This window comes from Chelonia mydas, chromosome 2 (assembly GCF_015237465.2).
Source record: "Chelonia mydas isolate rCheMyd1 chromosome 2, rCheMyd1.pri.v2, whole genome shotgun sequence".
In the NCBI taxonomy this organism is placed as follows: domain Eukaryota; kingdom Metazoa; phylum Chordata; order Testudines; family Cheloniidae; genus Chelonia; species Chelonia mydas.
In genome coordinates, this window is record NC_057850.1 from 177,407,459 (window position 1) to 177,432,920 (window position 25,462).

A 25,462-nucleotide genomic window follows, 5' to 3' on the forward strand; every position below is an offset into this window, starting at 1 on the left:
ACTAAAAGCCACACCTTTCCAATGCCTCCATCCTGGGGAGCTCCTCCTACGACGTCTGTGGTAGTCGGCTGGGAAAAATGACCTGCTGTCACTGCATATCCTGTGCAGGAGGTTGGGTGGGGTGATTGGGAAGAGAAAGAAAAAAAAAACAAAAAGGAAAAAAGTGAGAAACAGGTCAGCCATCTGGATCACACTAATCAGGTTCCACAGTTTCTCTTGGAGTGTAAATATCCCAGCGTCATGCAAAAAGCAGCAGGCACTCACTTTGTACAGGAACTCGTCAACATTCAGTTCAAGTGTACATCACAGCAGGAAATTACAATAAGCACTGAATTGTTTTTCCAAAAGCCAAGAAGGTGAAGGTGTGGGTGGGAGCCCAGTGAAGGAGAGGCAAAGATAGGAGGGACAATAAGTTAAGAATCCAGATGTAAGAGGAAAGAGAAGCAGTAAAAACAGAAACCTGCACACAGAATCAAGTGACCACATCATCAGGAAGAAATAGCTTTCGTGCCTGTGAATGACAATCTCATGTATGCCAAAGAGAATACTACTCCCTCAGTTAAAGTAACCACCAATCGTGGCATGGAAAAATCAAGTGCCTTTTTAGTTCAAAGGGAAAAAAACAAAACAATAGATGAAGAGGTCAGCAAAGTTAATACTTGAAAAAGAAAAAACAGGAGTGAATTTGAAACAGTGTGTAAAGAAAGTGTATTCGAAACAGGTAGATCAAAGTTTTGTCTTGTTTGCTAAATTAAAAATGATATAACACAGGTTTCAAAGAGTCTAAGGAGAGAACTGGGTTTCTTTCCCTTTTAAGGATGTTTTGTATTTAACTCGCCCTTCCATTGTGAATTCTCGATCTCCTGTCCACATGCTAAACACTGTAATTCAGGTCTAATCAGTGGAAAAATCTACATATGACTTTACATATATACACATATTGTTCACTTAACTATCCTTGAGTGGCACCTGCTAAATTATATTTATAAAAGACTGCAGGTTCAGGAAAATCAGCCTGAGTCTTTAGTCGAACAGCATTAGACTGTTGCATGTTGAGTTTTCCAAGTCTTGACACTCCTAAACACTGGGGATTAGGTGGAAGCCTTTACATTAATTTCCCTTGTGACATTAGTTGATTTTAAAGCAAGGCCTCTAGAAGTTAAAGCCTAGTCTGTTAAACACCTACAGAATCTGCTCCACTCCCTAGCCTATCCCTCCATGGTCTCTTACTAACAAATCATTTATATAGTGCTTCATTTATTCAAATGAACTAATCATTCTACAGATACAGAGGAGCCGCTTAGCCCAAACCACACAGTAAGTCATGGCAGGGTCACTACTAGAACTCTAGTTCTGGCTTCCAGTCTGTTACTTAGTCTACTAGACCATACAGTCTTTCAGTGCAAACCTGTTTTCTATATTCCAATGGCTATAATGTTGGGGGAAGAGGGAGGAAATGAACTAGTGAAAGTCCTTCACTGCTTTTTTCCTATATATTTTGTCAGGTAACCCACCAGCCACTCAAACCATTTTAAGCTAGCCACTTATTCTTTTACTCTACACCAACAAAACATTATTTCCACTGAAAAACAATTGCACCCTTATTTTAACCTATTTCCAGCCTGACATCGGGGTTCAAGCAGCTACTTGCCTAAGTATGTGTACCGCCTGGCTATCACAGCATCATCATTCAGTTTGAAATAGGTGTTGTCAGTGAGGTTCAACACTTTGACAGTTCCCGTCCAGTAAAAAGATCCTGGTGCTCCCATGATGACCAGCTCCTATGAGAGAAAAGAGAACAGGGAGGGACAGGAACCAGAAAAAAAAAATACAAAAGGATTAATCACAGCAAGCAATTGTTATGTTTTAAAGGGCCAGAGGAGATTTAAATCAAGGCTTCAAGCATCAATCTGCCCACAGAAAAGAGTCAGAATTATTCCTATGTTTATACAGTACTTTTCATCCCAAACATCCCCTAAGGAAGTTTTTGCCAATACTGGAGGCACTTCACCCCACCATTAAAATACCTGAGTTCTCCTCCAATCCTTGCCCTTCACACAGATACTTGGAATCAATACACCTCTGTTGAACCCTCCTGGTACCTCTACAAGAAGCATCTCCAATCAATCTCACAAGTTACTGTACACGCCTACAAACACGCTCTTCCAACAAGTGTTCCTCCGAGCTGCTTCGTCCTCCTACTACCCCCGAGAAGTAACAAAACTAAGCTACAGAATCCACCCACTCGTTCACCAAGCACCCTGGATCTACCTCCCAATCTCCAATGCTGCGGACGGCTCACAGCTTCCAGGTGACAGCGTAGACAAAAAGTCTATGGTTCAAAACAGGCTGAAGGACCAGATCCTCAGCTGCTGTAAGTCAATTGATCCTTACATCAACTGAGGATTTGGACCTATGAATTTAAGAGAATTTGATAATATGTAGATAATCCACATGCGTTTAAGGATCTGTGTGTGTTTTGAGGGTGGGACTGTGCAAAACTCAGACTAGAGTCATGTACTTCAGATGAGTTTCAAAAGGGACCTGGGCCAATTTACGGTTTCAGGTGGAAACCACTAGGCACCTGATGGTTATACTTTGTTTTGATCTGAAGTCAGGAAAAATGTGATGGTTTTAACATATCGGCTGAGTTTTGCTTTGAGTTTCTTGGACTTGACCTTCAAAACAAAACTCAGGCTGAACAAAGTCTTGTGAACTAAAATCAAAGAAAGATTCAAATGGACCCCTGCAGTGGAAGCCACTGAGTTTCCCATCCTTTCATTTGAGAGAAGGGGAGCCTTCTAATTAGCAATAAGAACCACAAACATGTAATATACAGTGGTAGTGGTGGAAAAGAAAACAAACAAACAAACAAACTGAGCACAGAGTGAAATCATACAGATGGTGATCCCTGGCTGAAAGCCAAACCCAGCTGAAAAAACTAGAGTCACATTTGAAGGATCTGATTTAGCTGAACTAGGAAAGGGCAGAATAGGTGTTAATAATAAGCCCATCATAAGAACTGGACAGTCTCTAATGTAAGAGAACTGAGTGAAAATTGGCTTCTATTTTCCTCACCCCTCAAGAAATAGTGTAGGAGGCATTCAAGCTCATTTCCGGTGAGAGAGACTACCCTTGCTGTATTCCACAGGCACTGGGGAAAGCCACACTCTTTCCTTCTACCTTGGCACAAGCCATGAATCATGGTCATCATGCAAACCGTACAAGTCTTGGAATTGACTCAGTTACAACATCACTGTTTCTGCTGGTTTGCCAGAGAAGCACAATGGGAGAGTGCCTTGCTCTGAGGAGTTTATCAGAGTTTGATCAAAGTGTAGGAATATCACTACCTCAACAACAACATGAATGTTGTTCCTAAAAGGGGAAGACTATGTCTAAGTGCTTCAGACTACCCTAAAGTGAAGCCTCTGTATAAATGTGCCTCTGGAGAAACAAATTGGTGCAGGAGGCAGACTGGAAGGGGTGGGGAGAGGAAAGGTGGGAAGCTGCAAGACAAAGTAAAGGGATTTAAAGAGTGACACTTCTGGGGAAAGGATGCTGAAGTGCCAGAGCCTAGGCCCAGTATTCAAACATGGGATCCTACACGGACATGCAACTCCCACATCAGAATGCTCTTAGGATATAAAATAGGCATTTCTGACGACAGCAGATTGAAAAATGATGCACTGACCTGTAGCTTTTTATGTGCATTTTTTAATTAAAACCTAAGCAGTTGTGTTTGTGTTGCTTGTCCAATAGAAGACCACCTCAGGATGGTGAAATGGTAGATCATTTCTTTTCTCAGGGGAGAGGGACCATATGTAACCATGAGGCAGAATCCCACCTGGGATTCTTATATCATGTGCTCTCATTTGAAAGCCCTTCATCCAGGATTTTCTTTAAAAGGTATGTTTTGGTAACTGAAGATCTGTTGTGTACAACGAGAAATAAGGCAGCTAGAGCTTTTGGAGAGAAATCCTATACTCCGTACCCTAAATCCAGAGAGACTTTACTCCAAACCACAGGGCGTTGGAGGGAATTTTCTGCCACATCAGTGATGAACGTAATAAGCATTATTCTCAGCTCTGACAAGACAGAGCAGTACAGCCATGAATTATTGCTGTACAATTGTGTGAATATTTATGGAAATCTGTGCCTCATGCAGCCATCCTATGAAATCCAGGAAGCCTGTGGTACAGCGTTTCCTTGTTTCTTTTCATTGCGCTGACAGACAGCTGGTTTTCTTCACCTGTTTTCTATAAAAAAGGTCACAGGAAATTGTAACCCAGTAATCATGTCAGTAACACAGCCCCCATTACCAGAAGAGTGGTGAGAAACTCCTGTGCTAGAGTGTTCCAGTCCAGTGGAGGCTAAATAAGGGCATTTCATGATGCTACACAAGGACATAGATTGCAATACGCAGCTAAATAGAGGGGTGTGCTAAACTACAGGTTTTATTCTTGGGAGTGGCTGTGCCCTTGAGGACCATGGATTTCCCCTGGGCAGAAACAACTAGCATCAGCAGGACTGAGTGCACGAGTGTACAGTAGGGGCTTGCCTGTTTGACCCAGAAGTCGTTTATCTACATTTCCTGCTCAGGCTGAAGCTCCATAAGGCAGGAACACTAAAAGTTCAAAGACATCTTTTGAACTAGGCTGATGAGAGAGGTTTACAGCATGGAAAAAGAAACAGCCTTGATAGTGCAGACAAGCCAGGAAACAGCTGCTGCTGACAAGTCTCTTGTTACCAGACACAGTGCCATAGTCGTAAGGGTTGCCACCCATTCCCAGTATACTTGGGAATATCTCATTCCAGTTTTTCATGCAGCGAACCCTAATCCTGTTTATACCAACCAAGACAATAAACCCTCTGGGCCAAATTTGATGGTGGTGTGTAAATTAAACCCCTCTCACATTACCTTGAACTCCTAGCACTAATTACATCCACTCTGCTGATGTCCAGGAGAGCTCTACCTTCTGTACCAGAAGGCATAAAGAGACTCGTTTAAATTACACCTCCTTGGCACATAAGTTCTACTAACTGAGACTCCCTTAGACATAAGGACCCAAGAAGAATGTAAGCAACTCCAAGGGACTAACTCAGTGTAAAGGGCTCTAACCTATACATCACCTCTAAGTCTGACCCTCTGCATCTACGGGAATCTAAATAAATAAGTCAAAGTGAATCTAACTGCATCTTAAGGATGTCTAAGTTGATGTGATATACACATTCAGGGGACAGGAAGAAAATATATGCAACACCGGAGTTTGTCCACACAGTAGGCAATGCGCACTATGTGGGTGTGGTTTCTAAAGCGTGCTAATTATTGCACACTAACTGGTCCACATAGGCCCTGCTGCTGAAAGTTCCCTAGTGCATTTTTACATATTGCTGTTTCAAGCGCACTACATTAAAGCACACTAGGGAACTCTTAAAGCACACCAGCAAGGTCTATACAGACCAGTTACTGTGCAATACATTAGTGTGCTTTAGAAACCACACCCACATAGTGCGCATTGCTGCACTGCATAACTAAGCCCATAGATTCCCTTCTAGTATTGCTTGGAGTCACCTGGACTCCCATCAGAACTTGGCCCTCTCAGTTTAGTGATTACCTTCTTTTCTTTTCCTTTTCCATTGTCTCCAGCACTTTTGAAGTTCATTAATTTTAAAATTTTCTTACTGCATATGCTATTGCTCCTCTTGCTGTGAGTCTATTAGTTCTCTCCCAAGCACTCTGAATTGGCAATTCAAAGCTATACCCTCTAGAAGTCACCAATAGGAAGCAATGCTCCCAAAGTAACTGATTTAGGACAGCCCAGGAGTTAGCGGGCTAATGGCAACGGCATACACTGAAGTAACAATAGAAAACCACTGACTCTTAAAGATGAAGGAACCAGACCCAGGGAAGGAAGGGCATAGGGTTGATTGGAATAGAAAGACAAATATAAGTAGAAGGGGAGAACTGAGAAGAGAAGGCGCTAACTTTATGCTGCTTTCCAGATCCTACCTATCCTATTCCATCTCTATATTGTCCTCTCCTTTCTTTTTAATCAAACGGGATATTGAATAGGGGCTTATTTTATCTACAGTGTTTCACTAAATGAGCCATTAATCATCATGCTATCCTCCACCTTTCAGTGCATCAGCAGAAGTCACAGACATCTCACCACTAGATTAAACAGTGGAACTTCAGGAAAGTTTCATCCCAAGTCTGAATTTCGCAGCTTAGGCCCATCTCTGATATTGTTATCAATGTCAATTCATCACAAAGGCCAGGATTTTCAAACATGTGCAGAAATGTTACATGCCCAGCTTAAGACAACTTGAAGGGACCTGATATGCAGAACGTGTCGGGAATCCGCTCTCTGCACCTCAGGCCTCTTTTTCAGAAATCGCTCAAATTGGGCACCCAAAAATCACTAGTTACTGAACTAGTTACTAGTTATTGAAAAACTTTGGCCTAATATTTGTTTTCGTCTTTCTAAACATACAGCAAACGATATTCCAGACCATGACAGAGGTAAAATCTATGTTGATTCCTTAAACATTTATCATGTAATATTTGCTCACACAAGTAGTCCCACTACTAGTAAAGGAGCTACCCTCATGGTTAAGGATTGCTCAAGTGAGTAAGGGTTATAGGACTTAGCCCTTACTGAATCACATATGAAGAGAGAAACAGACTCTTTCCTCAACGGTATCTTTGGCTTTAAAAACTAATAGAAAAAAAATGAAGAAATTCTGAAAAGAGGTGGGTGTACCATTAGGAGAAGGTAGTCTGTGTTTGATATGAATGCTCCTGATAAATTTAGGGTAAAATGTTCTAATTTTTTGGAAGTTCAAAAACAAATTTCACTACAGAAATAATGAACCCTGATGTCATTGAAGTGAGATCAATGGGGTTACATCAGGGATTAATTTGACCCAGCATTTATGTAACTGTCCAGCCATGACTCTGAAAAACATATTCCACAATACCAGTTCCGCCTTTTTCAGACAGCAAGAATGGATAAGGCATCAGAAAACGGTGTGTTTTCTAAATTTAAGGACTATTTAAAATCATTTCATTCATGGGGGGAAATTTTAAAGCTAAAGTTAAGAGAATAAATAAAGAGTAAATCCAGAGACAGAGGCTGTGGGAGTTATATGAATAAAATATTCCCTCAGGATAGCCTTCAAAGTTCATTCATTCTTCCCTGGGGGTACTTAAGCATAAATCCATTCATGTGGTTCATATATGTATTATGTAATGTTTGAGACTTCACAGTGACGCATTTCCAGAACTGTGGGAGGAGAGACAGCGTAAAATGGGGGTGTTTGTTTGCTGTGTTATTGAAGTCAAAGGAAATATGCCAAGTGCAGAGAGTGCAGCTAAAGGCACGTTTCTGTTCCCACATTCCTTCACAGTGCACATGGCAAAACAAGTAAGAAAATGCATCCGCAAACTTGAACTTTTCATCAAAACCACCATTACCCACCTCAGTGAAGAAGCCTGCTATTCCAGCCTGACACGAGCCATGCTCTTCCCCGTATTTCTTCTTATACTCTAGATTGGAGGGGGAGGAAGAAAACAAACCACAGTCATGTCATTCCGTGCCAGCTGTGTGCGGCTTACAGTTCGCTGAGCTCCCCTGCTTCATTCCACATGGACCGCTGAGTGCTGAGCCACAAAAAAGATTAACTGGAGCCAAAGGAGGAAAAACTCAGGAATTCAGTGAGCCTCAGAAATTTAGGCCTCTCTTTCACAGTATATGTATATTGCCAACATTTACAGTTGACCAGTCTTTGCAGAAGAGGAACAGCAGCAACCAAAAAATCCCATTTGTGATCATATATGGCTAAAAACTTTCAGTGACAGGACAGGAATAGCAGGACAACAGCAAGAGGGCAAGAAAGCAGACCCAGGAATTGAATGCTGTAGGTCTCAGTGGTATACCAGCAGCAGCAATATTGCCTATTAAATTATAATTGTGTACTTTAAGGCAATACACTCTTCTGTTCCAGCTGAGCTGTCCAGCCACACTGCTGTAAATGTTGGCTAATAGTTACAACAAAGGAGTAGGACCCTTGGATTCTCTCTCCAGATCTGTCATTCACTTAATGTGTGGCCTTAGGCAAGCCACTTAACCTCTCCTGTGCATCAGATTTTCCATCTGTAAAACAGGTATAGTAATACTCAACTATAACACAGTGGTGTAGTTTTATGCAACATAGTGTGGTGAAGTTTAGTATTTATAAAGTGAGTTGAGCTCCATGGCTAAGAGGTACTATATAAAAGTGCAAAGTATTACATGCTGGTGTATTCAGCAAACCAAACTAAGCACAACGACCCTCCTTCCAGACTTATTAGCAAATAAAATCTAGGCCTAGTGGCAGGACACTCCATCCACCCAAAACAATAAAATAATGGAAAAAAAGAAGCTGAGAGGAAAAACCTGTGCATTCATTTCTACTTTCATATTGCCTACAATGCAATTGATAACACACTTCAACCCTTCATAAGGTTTCATTTCCAACTTTAAGCGATACCAAAAAAGATGTACCCCAAATTCACCAAACTTGCATTCCAACACAAAACCTTAACATTGACTTCATATGCTTCTGGATTAACAGGTCAATCATACATCACACTGACTGTCACAGGTTCACACAGCTGAGGAGTTATTCTGCCATAACACTGCTAAGGTCATTGTCAAGGTTTAAACGGTACTCTGTAATGGTTTAGGAACCTTAACTATGGTGCAGCTATCACTGCACGCTAGCTACATTTACTTGGCCTCTACCCTTCTTGGAAGAAATGGAATGTAAAACGGCTGCCTGTTTGTGCTTCAGAGCCGAAAGAGCTAAGATCACCTGTGAAGTGTGGGACAACTCCAAAGGAAGCAGTCCTGCCCTAGGGTGACCAGACAGCAAATGTGAAAAACTGGGACAGATGGGGGGTGGGGTGGGGTGGTAATAGGAGCCTAAATAAGAAAAAGACCCAAAATCAGGACTGTCCCTATAAAATCAGGACATCTGGTCACCCTATGCTGTCCACAAGAAAAACCAATCAGCCGCATGGATGGCCAGATAAAAATTTCTCCCCTGTACTACTTCTGATTACCATTCAGTCTTTGAATCATAAGCAGGACCCCTAAAGTGTATAGTGTGCTTCTTCGATCTGTACAAGTTCCTCAGAAGCAGGACCCCTGAAGTGTACAGTGTGCTTCTTCGATCTGTACAAATTCTTCAACACTCATCTTTGAGTTCCTCTCTCCACACTGCCAACTCCCCTCCATCCAGCTTGAACACCAAAACTCCTCACTCTCCACCTGGGCCAGAGGAAGCATTTATTGCTGTACCAAGGCCTCTTATTGCTAAAAATCAATCTGTCCACTTTTTATTCAAAACACTCCAGTTATTTTCTAGAGATGAACAGGAACCATATCTCCTGAAACAAACATCCCCAAACTCTCAAAATCCAAACAAGAATCTTTACAATGGGCCAAATCAAAACCTTGTATCCAAAATACTCTGAACTTTGGAGTGTCTGAAACCCAGATCTGGGTCCAAATTTTGCCACATGGCCCCATCTCAGTTTTCTGAGCTTTATTTTCCAAGCTTTACCAAACGAATGAATGTGCAATTGCAACATATTGCCACTTCCTGAATATTACAATATCTTCCCATGGATAAAGGGGGCTCCAGGGAAACAGAGTAATTCAGTTTCTAAAAACATTCACCATATAGCCTGGTAACACTTTACAATAAGTAACCATTAACTCTTGCTAAATTACAAAGGAATTTACAAGGAATTGCTTGGCATGTTACCCCTTTAGAATCAAATCAGTTCCTCATGGTGTGTGTTGTTCTACTGAAGACCAAAAGAACTTAATAAACCATTCGTCTCTTCATGGAAACCTTTTTTAAAACATGTACTAAAGGAAATCGTGACAGGACTAATAAGTAATTACTTTAGCATTTCACACTAGTAAAAACACCTATGGTCTAAAAAGTTGAGTAGGTAAATGAATGACATTTTGTCACAGCTGAGGGCTCTCTCAATTTTTCAGAATCTGCTAAAATTGCAGCTAGGGCTGAGAGTGACAGGTCTGATGGCATAATCAATGCAAAGTACAGCTTTGATCCTCATGGTGCAATGTGTGTGTAGATAACCCCGGGGTCCACACAGTGGGTTCCATGTGGGCTAAGGGTCCACCAGCATGGTGCACCTTTCAGGTTCATTGTTTAAGGCAGCAACTCCACTAGGAACATATGAACATTTACTTAAAACTCAAGTTCTCAGGGCAGTTCACCTATACCCCCACCAGTTTATTACTAGCCCTGCACAGAGAGTTATTTGTGGAGTTAGCCTCTCCTTGTAAGGGAGGATTTTGTATTTGTTTATTTAAAACCGATCTTTTATTTGATGAGAACCAACAGTCGTGGCTTTCTCTTTCTAGCAGTACTTTTCTGGGACGATGCCAGGCAGGCAGGAATGTCACAGAAGCCCTTTTTTGTTAGAGTCTGTTTTTCATCCTTACATAGGACCATGCCAATGTCTGTCACATATTCTTGATCTGTCCAACTCGAACCCTTTGATTCCCACCACAGTAACGTATTTTTATTTAAATAGGACATGCTCATCTGGTGGAAATTCTCTCCTCACCCTGACTCTCTACTTGAAAAGTTGCCCTGTAATCTTTCACGGTCACCCACTTATGGTCTAATTCCATATCCTATATGCCTGGCCCCCAGGAAGTGTCAGTTTTCCAAGACTTCAACAGCTTTGCACAGGCTTTTGCAATGTAGACACCTAACCCTTTTGAGAGGACGATAGCTGTCTTCTTTATTATTTTAAGATATAGCTTCTTTTGCTGATGAAAGGTACCAGATAGGTAGCCCTGGAAAATGATCTCTGCTGTTTATCCACAGGACAGATGCAGCTCATGTAGATAACACAAAATTCCCCACACTAGTACACCAGAGTGCCTCAGCTCTAACCTAGAGGGACCACTTCTATGAGGGAGAAGTTAGTTCAGCATCTCAACTCACTGACTCCTTGGCCTGCTGAGATCGGTAAAATGGATCAGTCAGGTGCTTAGCTGGATTAAGTCAGGCTAGCTCCGCAGACCACAACAGAACTATACCGATTTACACCTGGTGAAGACCTGGCCCAAAGTCAGTGTGTTCAGAACTCGAATAAGACCATCATTTAATTCCGCACACAGGCCACCAATCATTCACTAGGCAAGTAACAGCTTTCAGTCACTACCAACATTACCAGGACCAGTGACTTAGAGATGAAAAACTAATCACTTATTAATAGAGACGGTCAGGCAATTTTCAACAAAATGATTTTTGCCAGAAAATGCCAATATATTGAAACAAACTTTTTGTAGGAACATATCTGTTTTGATAAACTTTTGTTGAGGTAGGTTTTCAGGTCAGAGTGAGAGAGAGAGAGAGAGAGCGAGTGAGCGAGCGTGCGCACGTGAGTGTGGACCACCCACTCCAGAATAGACAATAGCCCAGTTGTTAGGGTACTAACCTTAGGTGTCAAGAGATATAAGGACTTGTTCCTGAATCTCCCACATCATTGGGGAAGGCCCTAACCACCCAGCTACAGAATCAGTCATTCCCTCTGGCCCAATGAATATTTAATTATGGATACCAAGGGGAACAGCTCCAATAGAAGAGATTCAGATCCACTGCAGAATAGCTAATAGCCCAGTGGTTACAGCACTGACCTGGGATGTAGGAGATGTAGGTTTACATTGGTGTGAAAGTGGAAGAGTGGCAGAGACTTGAATCTCGCTCTCCCACATCCCAAGTGAGCGTCCTATCTAGGGTCACTCTCTCTTTTTCATTAAAATTTTTTGGACGGTCTCAGTTCTGTCTTGATGAACATGAACTTTCTGAAATCTTGAAAATGTTCATGACAAGAAAACCATTTCCCACCCCACTCTACTCATTAAACAATCTTCTCCAAGCCTCAGACTTTTAAAAATTGGTTTAGTCCTCATTTAGAAGAGCAGATGAAAAAAAAAATATATATATATATATTTTTTTTTTTTTAAAAACACAGCCAACCTCCATGTCTTCCTGTTAAGGAGCTATGACAACTGCTGCATGCCAGTCCTGTTGACATTTTGACAAGCACATGTTTTATTTCACTGTAAAACTAATAGATTTGGCTCATGGTTTAGTTAAACATGTTCTTCAAGAAAGTCACTGTACAATTCAGCTTTAAAAAAAAAATTGCCAAATGTTCAAATTGTGTACCGAAAAATTAAATTAGAAGATTTCATGCAGATGATGATATGAATTAGTCCCAATAGCACAGCAAAGGATGAAAGTCAATTAAAACATAATATTTCCAGTTCTAATATTTTCTCCTTCTTCACAGTTATGTCCAGATTTCACCGATTCCTTTCAACACAATCTGTCATGGTTTAACAATGTTATTGCTTTTTATTATTTATAAAGCACCCAAAAGCATGCTCCCACTGATTTCAAAGGAATTTGCATCAGACCCATACAGGACAAATAAAAAGACAAAAGGTGAAATCCTGTACCCACTGAAATCAATGGGAGTTTTACCATTGACTTCAGTGGGGCCAGGATTTCACCCACAGTTGCCACACCAAAGAGTTTACGACAATCTAAAGGCCAAATCCTGCAAACACCTACGGACATAAGTGATTGTACCCACAAATGTAGTCCCATTGGGCGTGTACTCCTTTGCACAAGTGTTTGCAAGATCAGGTCCTAACTGCAAATGAGGGACCACAAACGAATGTAAAACAATAGACAGATGAGGTGAGGAAGGACAAAGGCTTTAGCAATAGGTATGTGGGATCACTCAAGTTTGGCATGCATACCTCTAGATGGTTCCAGAAAGAATTTGGGGCACAGTTCAGCTGTGCCGGTTCAAGCAACTAGCCGTTCCAAGTACGATCTAGGTATTGACTCAGGCGACTAGGCCAGCTCACGCCACCATGGCTACATTTCTATTTTTAGCGCACTAGCGTGGATATGTCTACTTGAGCTGGAAATCACATCTTCCGGCTCCAGCATAGACATACCCTCAGTCGCCTGTTGAAGATGTTCTGTTGCATATAAATATTATATATTCATTGGGTCAGAGAGAATGACTCAATTGTTCAATGGTTAGGGCGCTTCCCTGGGTTGTGGGAAACCCAGTCTCATTGCTCAAATGACTATTTACATATAAAGTGGAACATCTTCAAAAGGAAAGTGAGTGACTACAAACCACCCAAGAACATCCCATAGCCCAGTAGTTAAGGCAGTCTTACCAGAAGGGAAAGAATCAAGTTCACATCCTTTCTCCACATCAAGCAGAGTGGGGAATTGAACCAGGGTCTCCCACAACCCACGGGAGTGTGCTAACCACTGGGCTAATGTTTATAAAGGAAGTGATGGCACCTCCTCCTCCTTTTTTGTCAATGGCACCTAAGTGCCAGGAAAAAAATTGGCCAAAAACTATTTGGTGAATGTGTGTCAAATTCACGAAAAGTTTCAGATCAGCCAAAACTGCACTTTTCAGCAAATAAACTCTTAGTTTTGTCCAGCTTTAGTTGAAAATCCCTTGAAATCAATGGAGCTGCAGGGCTGATTTTGCCCTGCAATGTACATTTTTAAACATTCGAAAAAATATACTTGAATATACAGCATTAGGGGAGAAATGAAGAACCTATTATTGTTTGAATTAACTGAAAACGTAAAATTTTAGCAATGGGTAGGATTTGTTGATTGACATGATTTTGCAACAAGTTGGTCTGCGTCCACTGAGGCTTACATTTTAATGGCACGTACTGTACAGATTTATGTGATGCGCAGAGTTCAGTGTTTCCAAGTCACTTATATGGCCAATACGGTCTGTTCCAAGCAGTAAGCCTATATTTCACACAAATAACTGGTTATGCCCTCCTTACATCAGTGGGCACTGGGGAACTCATCTAGTCAAGTAATTTATGAATTTGTATATAACCACAGCAAGCTGTTATAGTTAGGGTGACCAGATAGCAAGTGTGAAAAATCGGGGGGGGGGGGTAATAGAAGCCTATATAAGAAAAAGCCCAAAATATTGGGACTGTCCCTGTAAAATCGGGACAGCTGGTCACCCTAGTTATACTGCCTGGTGTGAATGAAAGGGAGCATTACAGCAGTTTAATTTGAATGAATACTAAATACACCTCTGACAATATAACATGGGAAAAAAAATAAAGTGGGTTCAAAACCGGACTGATTTGGACAATTCCATAACAGTAGCCTTGCAGTGCGCTGAGCCATGTCCTCTCTTCTACCTACCTCCATAGTTATATCGTACCCCCACACCATCGTTGTGTTATCTTAGCACTTTCACATGTGTAGATCAACTTATCCTCAACATCCTGTGAGATAAGGTGGTATTAGCCACATTTGACAGAAGGGTAACTGAAGCATGGAGACTTTAAGATATGTCTACATCGCAGCTGAGAGCAGGCCTCGCATAGCTCATAGACAGACATGCACTAGCTCCACTGGAGCTAAAATTAGCAGTGTGGACGTGATGGAACAAGTAGCGGAATGGGCTAGCCACCCAAGCTCAGGCAGGCTTGCACGCAGGAGAGTAGCCCATGCTTCTGCCCGGACCACACCATCCACACTGCTCTTTTTAGTGCTCTAGCTCAAGCAGAGCTAACACATGTATCTACCCAGGCTGGGAGACGCACTCCCAGCTATAGCGTAGACCTACCCTATATGGCTTCTACAGTACGAGTCAGTGGCAGACTCGAGACTAGCACCCAGGTTTCCCAATTTCCAGTCCAATGCCTTTACCCCAAAGCCATTCTTCTGCAGGTCACCCTTCCCCCATCACATCTCATCTGCAATTGCTGCCTGTCACCACCCATGAAGCACTGTTAGTAAATGCAACTGCCTGGAGATCATTGTAGCTGAAACCCTTGTAGAAGCCTTCATCTCCTCTTGCCTCCACCGTTGAAACTGCCTTCTCTATGGTCTCCGCACACCCAAAATCTCAGACTCCAGCAGGTACCGAATGCGGCTGCCTGCCTCCTCACAAATAAAGAGAGGCTCAGTCACGATACCCTTATCCTCAGAAAGCTCCAATGCCTCCCCATTTCATCCAGGATCTAGCTCAACATTTCTTTCCTGTATTCACAGATCTTGTGTCTCTGCTTCCCTCTTGCTCCCTCTGCTTATCTAGCATTGGCCTCCCTTATACTCTCTACAAGACCTTGCTACTGCTGGTTCAAGATTGCAAAAGATGTCAACAGATACAATATAATGTCATTTTTAATGTACGACAAAGTTGACGTGATGGGGTGCTTTCCCTCACCTCAATGCAGGCTTGTCACTACAGCTGGGCGAAAGGTTTCAGACAAATAGTTTATTTGCTTAAAAATGCAATTTTGGGTCAACCTGAAACTACTTGTGACTATGACATGAATTCACTGGATCGTTTTGAACACACAAAAAAAGTGCGTGCTATAGTCACAAAGGGACTTACATCCATTCACAAAATCAGAGAACACACTGGTGCTCCCCCCTTATACTCGAATGATTAGGGCACTTACCTGGGATACAGGAGACCTGGGTTCAAACGCCCACTCGGCCTGACTTAGAGCACGGATTTGATCTCGGGTCTCCCACATTTCAGGTGAGTGTCCTAATCAGTGGGCTAGACAGTATTCTGGGCAGAGTTTCTCTCACTCTCTCCTGGTGAAGCTGTTCCACTTTCTATAAATAATTAAATTCTCATTGGGCCACAGAGCGTGACAATGATTCCATAGCCAGGAGGTTGGGGGATAACTTGGTTCCAACCCCTGCTCCTGTGTCCATCTTCCTAGTCACATGAAGTAATAACTGCTGGCAGGATCAGACCCTTCGGTTGTAAGCACCTACAGGCCTCTCATTCATCTGTAAAGCACTGTGCACCCTTATAGTGCTACAGAATTAATCAATATTTACAGAGCTGGGCACGGCCGCTTGCTCAGTGCATGAACCATGAGTAGATAAATTCACTAAGGGGGAGATAGTCAAAGGGCACAAAGGAGAGTATTAGGCTGATTTTCAATGGGAGTCAGGTACCTAAGCCCCCTTTGAAAAGCCTCCGTCCCCCTCCTGCCAATCAATACACTTGCACGATAAAACAAGAAACAAAAGAAAAGATAAGCCCTGATCTGTTTGCTGCATATCAGAAAGCCAGGAGGAGGATGGAGTCCTCTATCTTTCAAATCACAACTAAAAAGAGAGCTGGATGAGGAACTGACCCCTCCTGCCCCAAACCAAATAAAACAAAGTATTGCTTAAAAGCATTAGCTCCCCCACCACCACCACAAAAAAAAACACACACAATAAAGAGTTTAAAGCAACACGGATATCTGTGACGTGTTCTCAGTCATTTGCACTGGGAGCCAAAAACAACATATTTAATCCCAATCTCTTCTTCCCTGTGTTTCAGCATTTCACCACATTGGGTGGAAATGCTAGTTGTCTTTATGGCCTAACCCCCTGGTACTGAATTTATACCACAAAGCCAGGGGGATCAGAGTTTGGCTCTCGGAAAACTGGTAATAGGCTGGGCCATTCTATGTCCCCGGAGGGGAAATCTCTCTATTCCTCTGGATGGATTGAGTGGGGGTGAGTACTGTTCCTGTATATTCTTTAACCACCAGAAATTATTGTTTAAGTTTCCCACCTCTCTCCCCAGTCCCTCTGATCCTTGCACCACAGAAGTAGGAAACCAGCTCATCTGTCTGTCCCCACCTCTGTTAAATTGTCTCTTGTAGCAGCAGCAGCCCTTTATCTCTGCCCATTAAGTGAGTCGGGGGACAGGATGGCTGGGTTCCTAATTTCCTTGTAGGCCACATTTGGCAGCCATTAAAAGCAAGGACAATCAAGTCAGAGTATAGCTTGGAAGGCCTTAGCTTTGTGCCCCACAAAGCACTTCAGTTCATACAAATCAGATTAGCTCCGAGCCAGAAAGATTCCACTTAACTAGCAAGCCTTCTGCTGCTCTCATTAGCTCTCAATAGCTTCCAGACTTCTGTCAGCTGTTTCAGGGAGACTGGAGAAGAATAAGACACATCGAGACTACTATCTTGTTTCATGACTGCCCTCCAGTAAGGAAGTTTCCATTTCCTCTTTTGTTTTTAATTACTGAATCTGTATTATATGGCAAATCATTACTAAATACATAGCATAAATTAACTATATGTCTGCTCCATTTACAGCGGTTAGATGCCTTTCATTATAGCTTATGTGGCAAATACTGCACTGCCTATATAATTGTATCTTATACAGTTCCAATTATAGATAACTGAAGTCCCAGGGCTTGATCTTGCAAATGCATATTATAACTTGGAACGGTGCTTGTGACCATGAGTATTCCTGTTGGCTTCAAGCACTGCACCTAACAGCAAGTGTTTGTGGGAAGAGGCTCTTATTCTCCAACTACCTTAATTATTACATTGTGCATGTATTATTTCTACCAAACTCTTGATTTCTTTCCTTCAGTTTGGCTGTGCTGTTCCTAACCCAGATTTTCACTAAAAGGAGGATTTTTTCCTTTACTTTCTGAAGGGCTAAAGGGAAAAAAACTAAGACCACAGGAAGGGAGGGTTCCAGTTAATCCTTTCAATGACTGATCACAGCACTACCTTGTGTTTGAAGAATAAGCCAAATTACTTTATAGAAACCTGAAAGTCACAGAGGTAAACAAGAAGCAAACTCAGTCACCCTCAGTGATACTGTGTGACTTGATGCCTGACAGTGGAACAAACAAATCAATCCCAAACCTCCCATTTTCATTCTAGCATGCAATGAAATTAAGCCAACAGCATAGTGCACCAAAACTGCCAATTTTCCACTGGCCGTTTCACAGATACTGGGCCCACACATTTCTATTTTCTAGCAATTCCTGGCAAATAGCCTGTCAGACTAGCAGCCGCTTCACTCTGAAGCCATGATGCACAGAGAAGCACAAGCAATTGTCTCTTCCAGGAGCTGCCTCTCTCCAATTATTTCAGACTGACAGCTTTTAAAAGAACACCAGGGTGGTGAAAAGGGCTCAGAGGAAACGCTGGAAGTGATTCTATGTGTGGGGTGGGGGTGGAAAAGGGAGGTAATAAAAGTTAATATTGCAGATTTGCAATGCATTGCTTAAGTATAGTCTTGGCCTGATCCTGCCAACAGGAAGACAAGCAAACAAAAGAGGACAGTATTCAGGATAGGAGGTTTTATGGCTTCCTCACATGTTGTTATAGATCAAGTGAAGCAGTGAGTTTAAATATGGAATCAAAACATACAAGTTTCAGATGAATATTTTTGGGACCTTTTACTGATGCTCAGAGCACAAATGTTTGCTGTCCCCAGAATGGCACAGATTTTTTGAGACTGGTTACATGGGTTTCCAGTGCAGCCTATGAGAGCTGAGCACATGGTGGGTTACACAATTCTCCAGATACACATTGCAATATATAGTTTATCTAAGTTTGCCAGTTTTGTTATGAGCTTTGTCTTCAATGTACTGGGCCTGAACAATCTCTAGGCTTCGAGCAAAACCCAAAGCAGTGAGTTACATATCCATTAGCAATTGAGGAACTGACAGACATCTACTGTGTTAACTCTCCCCCACTTACTAATGTCAGCAGCCAGCCTATCACCAGCTGCTCCTGACATTGGAAATCAAAGGCAGTGAAGTCTTGCTCACATCAGACTGCAATCCATCTTGGCCTTCAAACCCATGTGCTTTTTCAGTCCTTGAAGAGGGAGGGAAGATTAGTGTAGACCAGTAGTTCTCAAACTTATTTGATCGGGCCTCCCTTCTTTGTGTCTGTAGTCATTTACACACACACACTACACTTACCACCACCTAGCTCTGAAGGCAGAGTGGAGAGCAGCAGGCGCTGGTTGGGCGCCCAGCTCTGACGGCTGCACCACGCCAGCAGCAGCACAGAAGAAAGGGTGGCAAAGTGATATTTGTCAATATTTTTCACAGCAGACTTCGTGCCCCATTGGCACCCTTCCTTCTGCGCTGCTGCTGCTACCCTGGGACTGACAGCCAGAGCCCCCGTTGCCTCCCAGTGAGGGATTGGGCTGGGGCAGGGAGGGAGAGGTTCCCTTTATCCCTACCTCCCAGGCATGCACGGCCCTTCTGCATGAACCCCAGCTCTTTAAAAAAAAAAAAAATGCACGCAGCTCACACCTCCCCTGACACGTTCCTGTGCATCCATTGGGAGGCCCCGCCATAGTCTGAGAACTACGAGCGTAGATGCATAAGACCAACCTGGGAAACCCTAGCAGCTGTTTTCTTGAATGTTTCTCCAAGGGCTAATTGCAAAAGCTTGGAGAGACCCCCATCTTCCCTAATGACATACCTGTGCACTCTGGATTGGTTATTTGCTTTGGGTTCAGGAAAGGCTGTCTTTTGGAGTCTTTGAACAATGAAATTGGATATAAATTCAGATACAAAACACACAAGGGAAGACTATTCTTTTTATAAACAGGAAAATTAAAGCACCCAGGACTTGAAGCTCAAACAATGAGTAAAGTTGTCTATTGTTCAAAACTCTGAAACAAGTCCTCTCACTCTCAATGCCATTCCAGGTCTATTTTGAATGACAGCAATATTTTGAGAGGCACTGAAAAAAACATCATGCACCGCTGGACTTTTTCAAAGTAGCAGCAATTGAAAGAGGCAACTTTATTCTAATTTGTTACACTGGTATCCTAAAATCTAGGCTTTAAGCAATAATTCTCCCCTCCTATAAATGACAGTGTCAGACTGAAAATATTTCTTAAACATGGGTGTGATCATTTCCTATTAATCTAGAATGCCGAACATGCAGACAAGTAAGAGTGGCTGTACTCATGTCACATGCCTGGTGACATCCAGATAAGGGAGTTGATGGTTTTCTCAAGATACTGTTCCAAAAAGTTTATTATTCTATCAGTTAAGCATGGCCACACACAGTTACTCATGGAAACCAATTATCGTCTTTACCCCCTTTTTTTGAATTCAAGATCGTCCTTCTGCCAAATTATGCCTGCGTCAGCAGTACTTTTTTTAATGTATTAATGAAGGTTTATCGTAGATACTTTTGGAGACAACAAGAAAATCTACTCTGTCATAATGACAGAGAAATAACACCTTACCTTCATAGCAGGGCAGTAATTTTCGACCATTGGACTGGAGGTTGGGTGGGATGATATTACAGAAACCATGGGGGAGGATGTACTCTGTCTCATAGTAGATGTTTTTCCAGCGATGGGCACAGGCCTAAATGGATCATATCACATGTGTTACTGAAACGTGAGGCAGCAGGACACCCCTTTGTATCAAAAACACCCACCCCAATCTTTCTCCCTTTCCCCCACCTAACTCTTCCTTAGTTCTCTGAACCCCATCTTTGCTACAAAAAGGATACTCCAATTGCCATGTTCCTCCACTGCTAAGACTTGACATTGCCAATGTTGGCACCACAAATTCCAAATTTCAAAGCTCCTCCTAGCCACCCATGTCATACATATGAGTGTTCTTTGGAGCAGGGGCAGCTCTGACAGCAGATCTAAAGACCCTTATCACTTTTGGTGCCAGACAATGTGTCAAGTAGATCCCTAGAGCCTCGTGGTGAAGGGAGGTGACACCAGGAGAACCTTTTCTAAGCAAAGGTAGACTGGGTAGAATCTAGTGGAAGAAAAGAGAGCTGGGGGGGGGGTGTGTGGGAGAGGAATAAGATGGGAGTAAGTGGGTGAGGAGGTGGAGGGAATGCTAAGACTGGAAGGATCACTAAGAAGGATGACAGGCCCAAAATTAACATTCCATTTTCCCCCTCCACCTTCTCACCCTCCTCCCCTTCCTGGTGAAAAACCCAATCACCCCTCCACAACAAGAGCCAAGACACTCAACCCAAGACGCTGCGCTCCTCGCAGTCTCAGCATAAGAGCATACAAACACATGGCTTACACATCCCCAGCTCCCCTTCACTCCCAGAATTACCACTGCCTCACCACCAGACAGGCCACCGATCTCCTCACCCGCAAAGAGCTCATTCGAATCAAAGGAAATGAAATGGGAAACAGCAGGAGCTTTGAATTTGAACTTGTATCTCCAGCTGGTGTAAGTCAGCATAGCTCCACTGCAGGCAGCGCAGACACAGCCTTGTAGACGGATCACAAGCGTGGCCTGCTCATTCTCATGGAGCCTCTTTTGTGTCTGTTAGAACCAACGGATGCGCCTCGCTGCACTGTCAGCCTCACATCCTAGTCACAACCCTTCCAGTCAAGGAGGACAAGACAGCACTTCCTTTGGGAGGCCAGCACTTGCCTGGAGAGCATAATGTTGAAGGATGTAAGACACTCTATCCCAATCCCCATCTTAACACCTCAGTGCTGAGCACGTTGCCGCTGAACGCTCCTAGGAACGCATTATAAAACAAGCACAGTCGCATCATCCTGTCCAACTACCAGGGAATGGATAGAGCAAAACTCAATCTGGACCAGAGTCAAGACTAATTCTTACCCCCAGAAAAGCACTAAAAATCACCATGGCTTTCTTTTCGTTTTAATGGAATGGACCACCACCAACAGTGAGCTCTCCTGAATCATCAGCTTTAAGTGATATTTATTGCTGTTCTAATCTGCAGTACTCAACCAAATGCATGTATTTACTGGATAAGATAGTTAACACAGAGGCATAATGAAGAGCTCAAGGAGCTTTGGAAAGCTTTGTTACAGAGAGACATGCATTATATGAAGACTGTTTATAATGGCACTCTGACAGCCAGATGTATGTTAGGAGGCTCATAAGGAAGAGCTTATTGAACTTGATTACTTGCTCTTTTAAGCAAACTTGATTGTGATTTTAATCTCCAGGCACTCTTTGGTCAGAGTTTTTTTTAAAACGCATCATATTTACTTTCAGAGAGATCAGGAAATTGTTTCTCTTCCGAAACATTTGCACTGGGAGTGCAAAAACACACCCATATACATTTGTATAGAGTGTGTCATACTGACACAGCTCTAGGCTGACATTCAAGTTGAGCAATGAAACCAGAGAACAGAATGTCACGGAAAGGAATGGATTTGAAAAACAAAAAAGTTATTCCGCGTATAAATTGTGGAGGAAAAAACTGAACGTGTTTTTTAAGCTATAGAAAGATAAATAAAGGGTTGTGATATTATAAATTCTCTTATTTTTTTACCTCCCAAAAGCTGCCAGTGACTCGCATACATTAACCCACTAATCTCTTCCAAAGCAGCACAAATGATTGAAAATTGGGGAGAGCAGCAGCAGGTCTTGCTCAGGAATGAGCTAAGGTGAAATGCTGAGGGCAGGAAAAAGGGCGGGATAAAGAGAAGTAGCTGCTGCTTAACATGGATATTTAAAAGAGACCGAGGGCTGAAAGCTTTGCAAAGCTATGAGCATTTCACATGAATGAATGAAAACAAAAAAGAACAAATATCATTCTGTTCACTGGTATATATGAGCTGCTACAGCCTTTTCCAGTGCTCCCACCCTATGTTTCTATTTGAGATTTTTAACCTTTCTGTAAAATCAGTCTCTGTGGATTCAGCTGTGGCAGAATTTGTCCCATACCACAATTCTGCTCCAGAATCTCAGCTTTCCATTATTTAAACTTGACTTTATGGGTATGAAGCAAAGTATTAAAACATGAGCTGAGTGTAAGCGATGCAGTGTTGCCTGCCTGAGTCTGCAGAGAGACTGAAACAATAGCTCTAAGAGGCATGGTCTACCCCATTCATCTCAGACTCCTCGTTTTTGTGGCTGCAGAAGTTGGCATTTTTCCAAGATGCCATGGAATTGGCATTTTTATTAAGGAATCTGCTGTTTTTCATTTGCGATCCCCTGCCATGCCAGGACCTGCCTCTAGCTGCTTCTTGCACTCCTGGTTGCCCCTTCAAAGGGAGTTAATTCAATTACAGTGCATGTTCCCTGCACGGTTCAGTGTAGCTGACGCCTGGGAAGCCAGAAAGATGAGCCACTGAAGCTGGCTACAAGCTCCCCACTTCACTGGCCCAGGGATGGGAAAGGAATTCCAAGCCAGAGAGCCTGAACATCTCAGGAGCTGAGTCCTGCGAGTTGAGATGGGTCAGTTGGAGATCACAGTGAAAAATCCACCCTGGAAAATCACCATGACAAACTTCATATCAATGAGTGTTTTTAGCTATGAGCTAGAGGCTCTGAGAGGGTGAGGGAATAGCAATAGAATGAACACTGTTGTGGAATTCAAGAGTTGAGGTCATACATTTTGGTCTCATTCCACTGCAAAATTTGTGGGGACCTGGATAATACAAAGGAAAAGTGGTGCAGCAATGAACCACGACAGAAATGCAAAACAAATGGAGCATATGAATGTAACCTTGCCTTGTTGTTGTTTATTAAATGCCAGCTTGGTGCTGTAGAAAATACAGCAGGAAATACAAGTCTTGCCTTAAGGAGTTTACAAACTAAGACACTGATCCTGCAAACAGTCCTTCATGAAGTCAATAGGGCTCTGTGGAGTTCACTGCAGGAGTGGAGCCCAACAAGGGACTTTTTAAGTGCACAAATAACTGACTGAAATCCCTTCCGCCATTTACCATGTGGGCTTTAGCTTCAGTGCATATATTTTATTTTCCATACTGTAGGATTCAGTATACAGTGAGTTGGTTACTTAAAATGAAAAAATGGCAACACTTTGGAGAAAAAAGGAGATACATGATAAATGGGGCAGGTAGTTGGGAAGAGTGAGATTAAGGGACATGGCTTATCTCCAAGTGTTAATGCACTGTCCCTGGTTCCTTTCCCAATGAGAGAAAGAGAATGCATTTTACAGTTTTAGTATGGAAAGAACTGGCAACCCAACTTGTATTGTTGTAACTCTCAGATTACTGCTAACGTTGACTCATGATGAGATCCAAGGTCAGAAGGATGTATGCTGGACCAGTTTACACTTTAGTCTAGCTATAGTCTTCAGATTATCTTTGTTTAGGGTGACCATACGTCCTTTTTTGGCCAGAATAGTCCCCTTTTTTAAGCCCTGTCCCGACTTTTCTGACAAAAGTGGGCATTTGTCCTGTTTGCTTGATCAGTTGGCAAGAACAAACGGGACAAATACCCACTTTTGTCCAAAAAAGCAGGATGCGGAGAAACATGCGGGGGGGGGGGGGAGCAGCGGTGCCTGCCCCACGCGTGGGGGGCGGGGGGAGGCAGGGCTCAAGCAAGCAGCAATGCCAGGCCCAACCTTTGGGAAATATGGTCACCCTGTCTAGTATGTGCATCACTGCTTGCACAAGCCCTGCCTGCCCCCCCGTGCAGGGAGAGGAGCTAGGGTGCCAGCCCCAGGGTGGGGAAGGGCTTGGGCCAGCCCCTTACAGTGTCCCGTTTTCCCTTTGGCAAATATGGTCACCATATCTTTGTTATAAAAGGCTTTTCTATTTAGTCTTCATGTCCTAAACAGAGAGTTATCTTTGGTCCAATAGAACAGCGGCTCTTTGAGGGACTGATACTGCATACACTGAAGTCAATGCCACAGTTTCCGTTGACTTCAATGTGCGGTACAAAATCCTGCCTATGGGGATTTAGGTCCCGATTTAGCAAGATACTGATGTACTTCCTGCAAAGGACTGCACCATCCTCCAAACCTATTGGCTTGCACAACTGTGGACCATGCTCAGCATCACACAGTGGCATGATACAGAATATTGGTATTAACTTTCCTGTCTTAAAAGTTGTGTATGTATTTGATGTATTTATTTGATGTATTTATTTTTAAACATATCTATTTTTGAGGACTCCTCACCTATCTGCTATTACAAAACAGTCTTACTTGGCTCATAGAATCATAGAATATCAGGGTTGGAAGGACCTCAGGAGGTCATCTAGTCCAACCCCCTGCTTAAAGCAGGACCAATCCCCAACTAAATCATCCCAGCCAGGGCTTTGTCAAGCCTGACCTTAAAAATATCTAAGGAAGGAGATTCCACCACCTCCCTAGGTAATGCCTTCCAGTGTTTCACCACCCTCCTAGTGAAAAAGTTTTTCCTAATATCCAACCTAAACCTCCCCCACTGCAACTTGAGACCATTACTCCTCGTTCTGTCATCAGCTACCACTGAGAACAGTCTAGAGCCATCCTCTTTGGAACCTCCTTTCAGTTAGTTGAAAGCAGCTACCAAATCCCCCCTCATTCTTCTCTTCCGCAGACTTAACAATCCCAGTTCCCTCAGTCTCTCCTCATAAGTCATGCGTTCCAGTCCCCTAATCATTTTTGTTGCCCTCCGCTGGACTCTTTCCAATTTTTCCACATCCTTCTTGTAGTGTGGGGCCCAAAACTGGACACAGTACTCCAGGGGAGGCCTCACCAATGTCGAATAGAGGGGAACAATCACGTCCCTCGATCTCCTGGCAATGCCCCTACATATACATCCCAAAATGCCATTGGCCTTC

The 25,462-nt window shown here is 42.8% G+C and overlaps 1 protein-coding gene across 3 annotated transcripts in view; it reads right to left on the bottom strand.

Moving 5' to 3' along the window:
• The window catches only part of ITGA9 (integrin subunit alpha 9), a 291,928-nt gene that overhangs the window by 250,406 nt on the left and 16,060 nt on the right, over positions 1 to 25,462 (bottom strand). For all 3 annotated transcript variants that reach the window (XM_007057218.4, XM_043540653.1, XM_043540651.1), the window contains exons 4-7: positions 20,167 to 20,290; positions 7,482 to 7,549; positions 1,652 to 1,781; positions 15 to 100 (exon numbers count right to left, since the gene is read on the bottom strand). In XM_007057218.4, the coding sequence (XP_007057280.2) occupies positions 15 to 100; positions 1,652 to 1,781; positions 7,482 to 7,549; positions 20,167 to 20,290 (408 nt within the window). The remainder of the gene's footprint in view (positions 1 to 14; positions 101 to 1,651; positions 1,782 to 7,481; positions 7,550 to 20,166; positions 20,291 to 25,462) is intronic.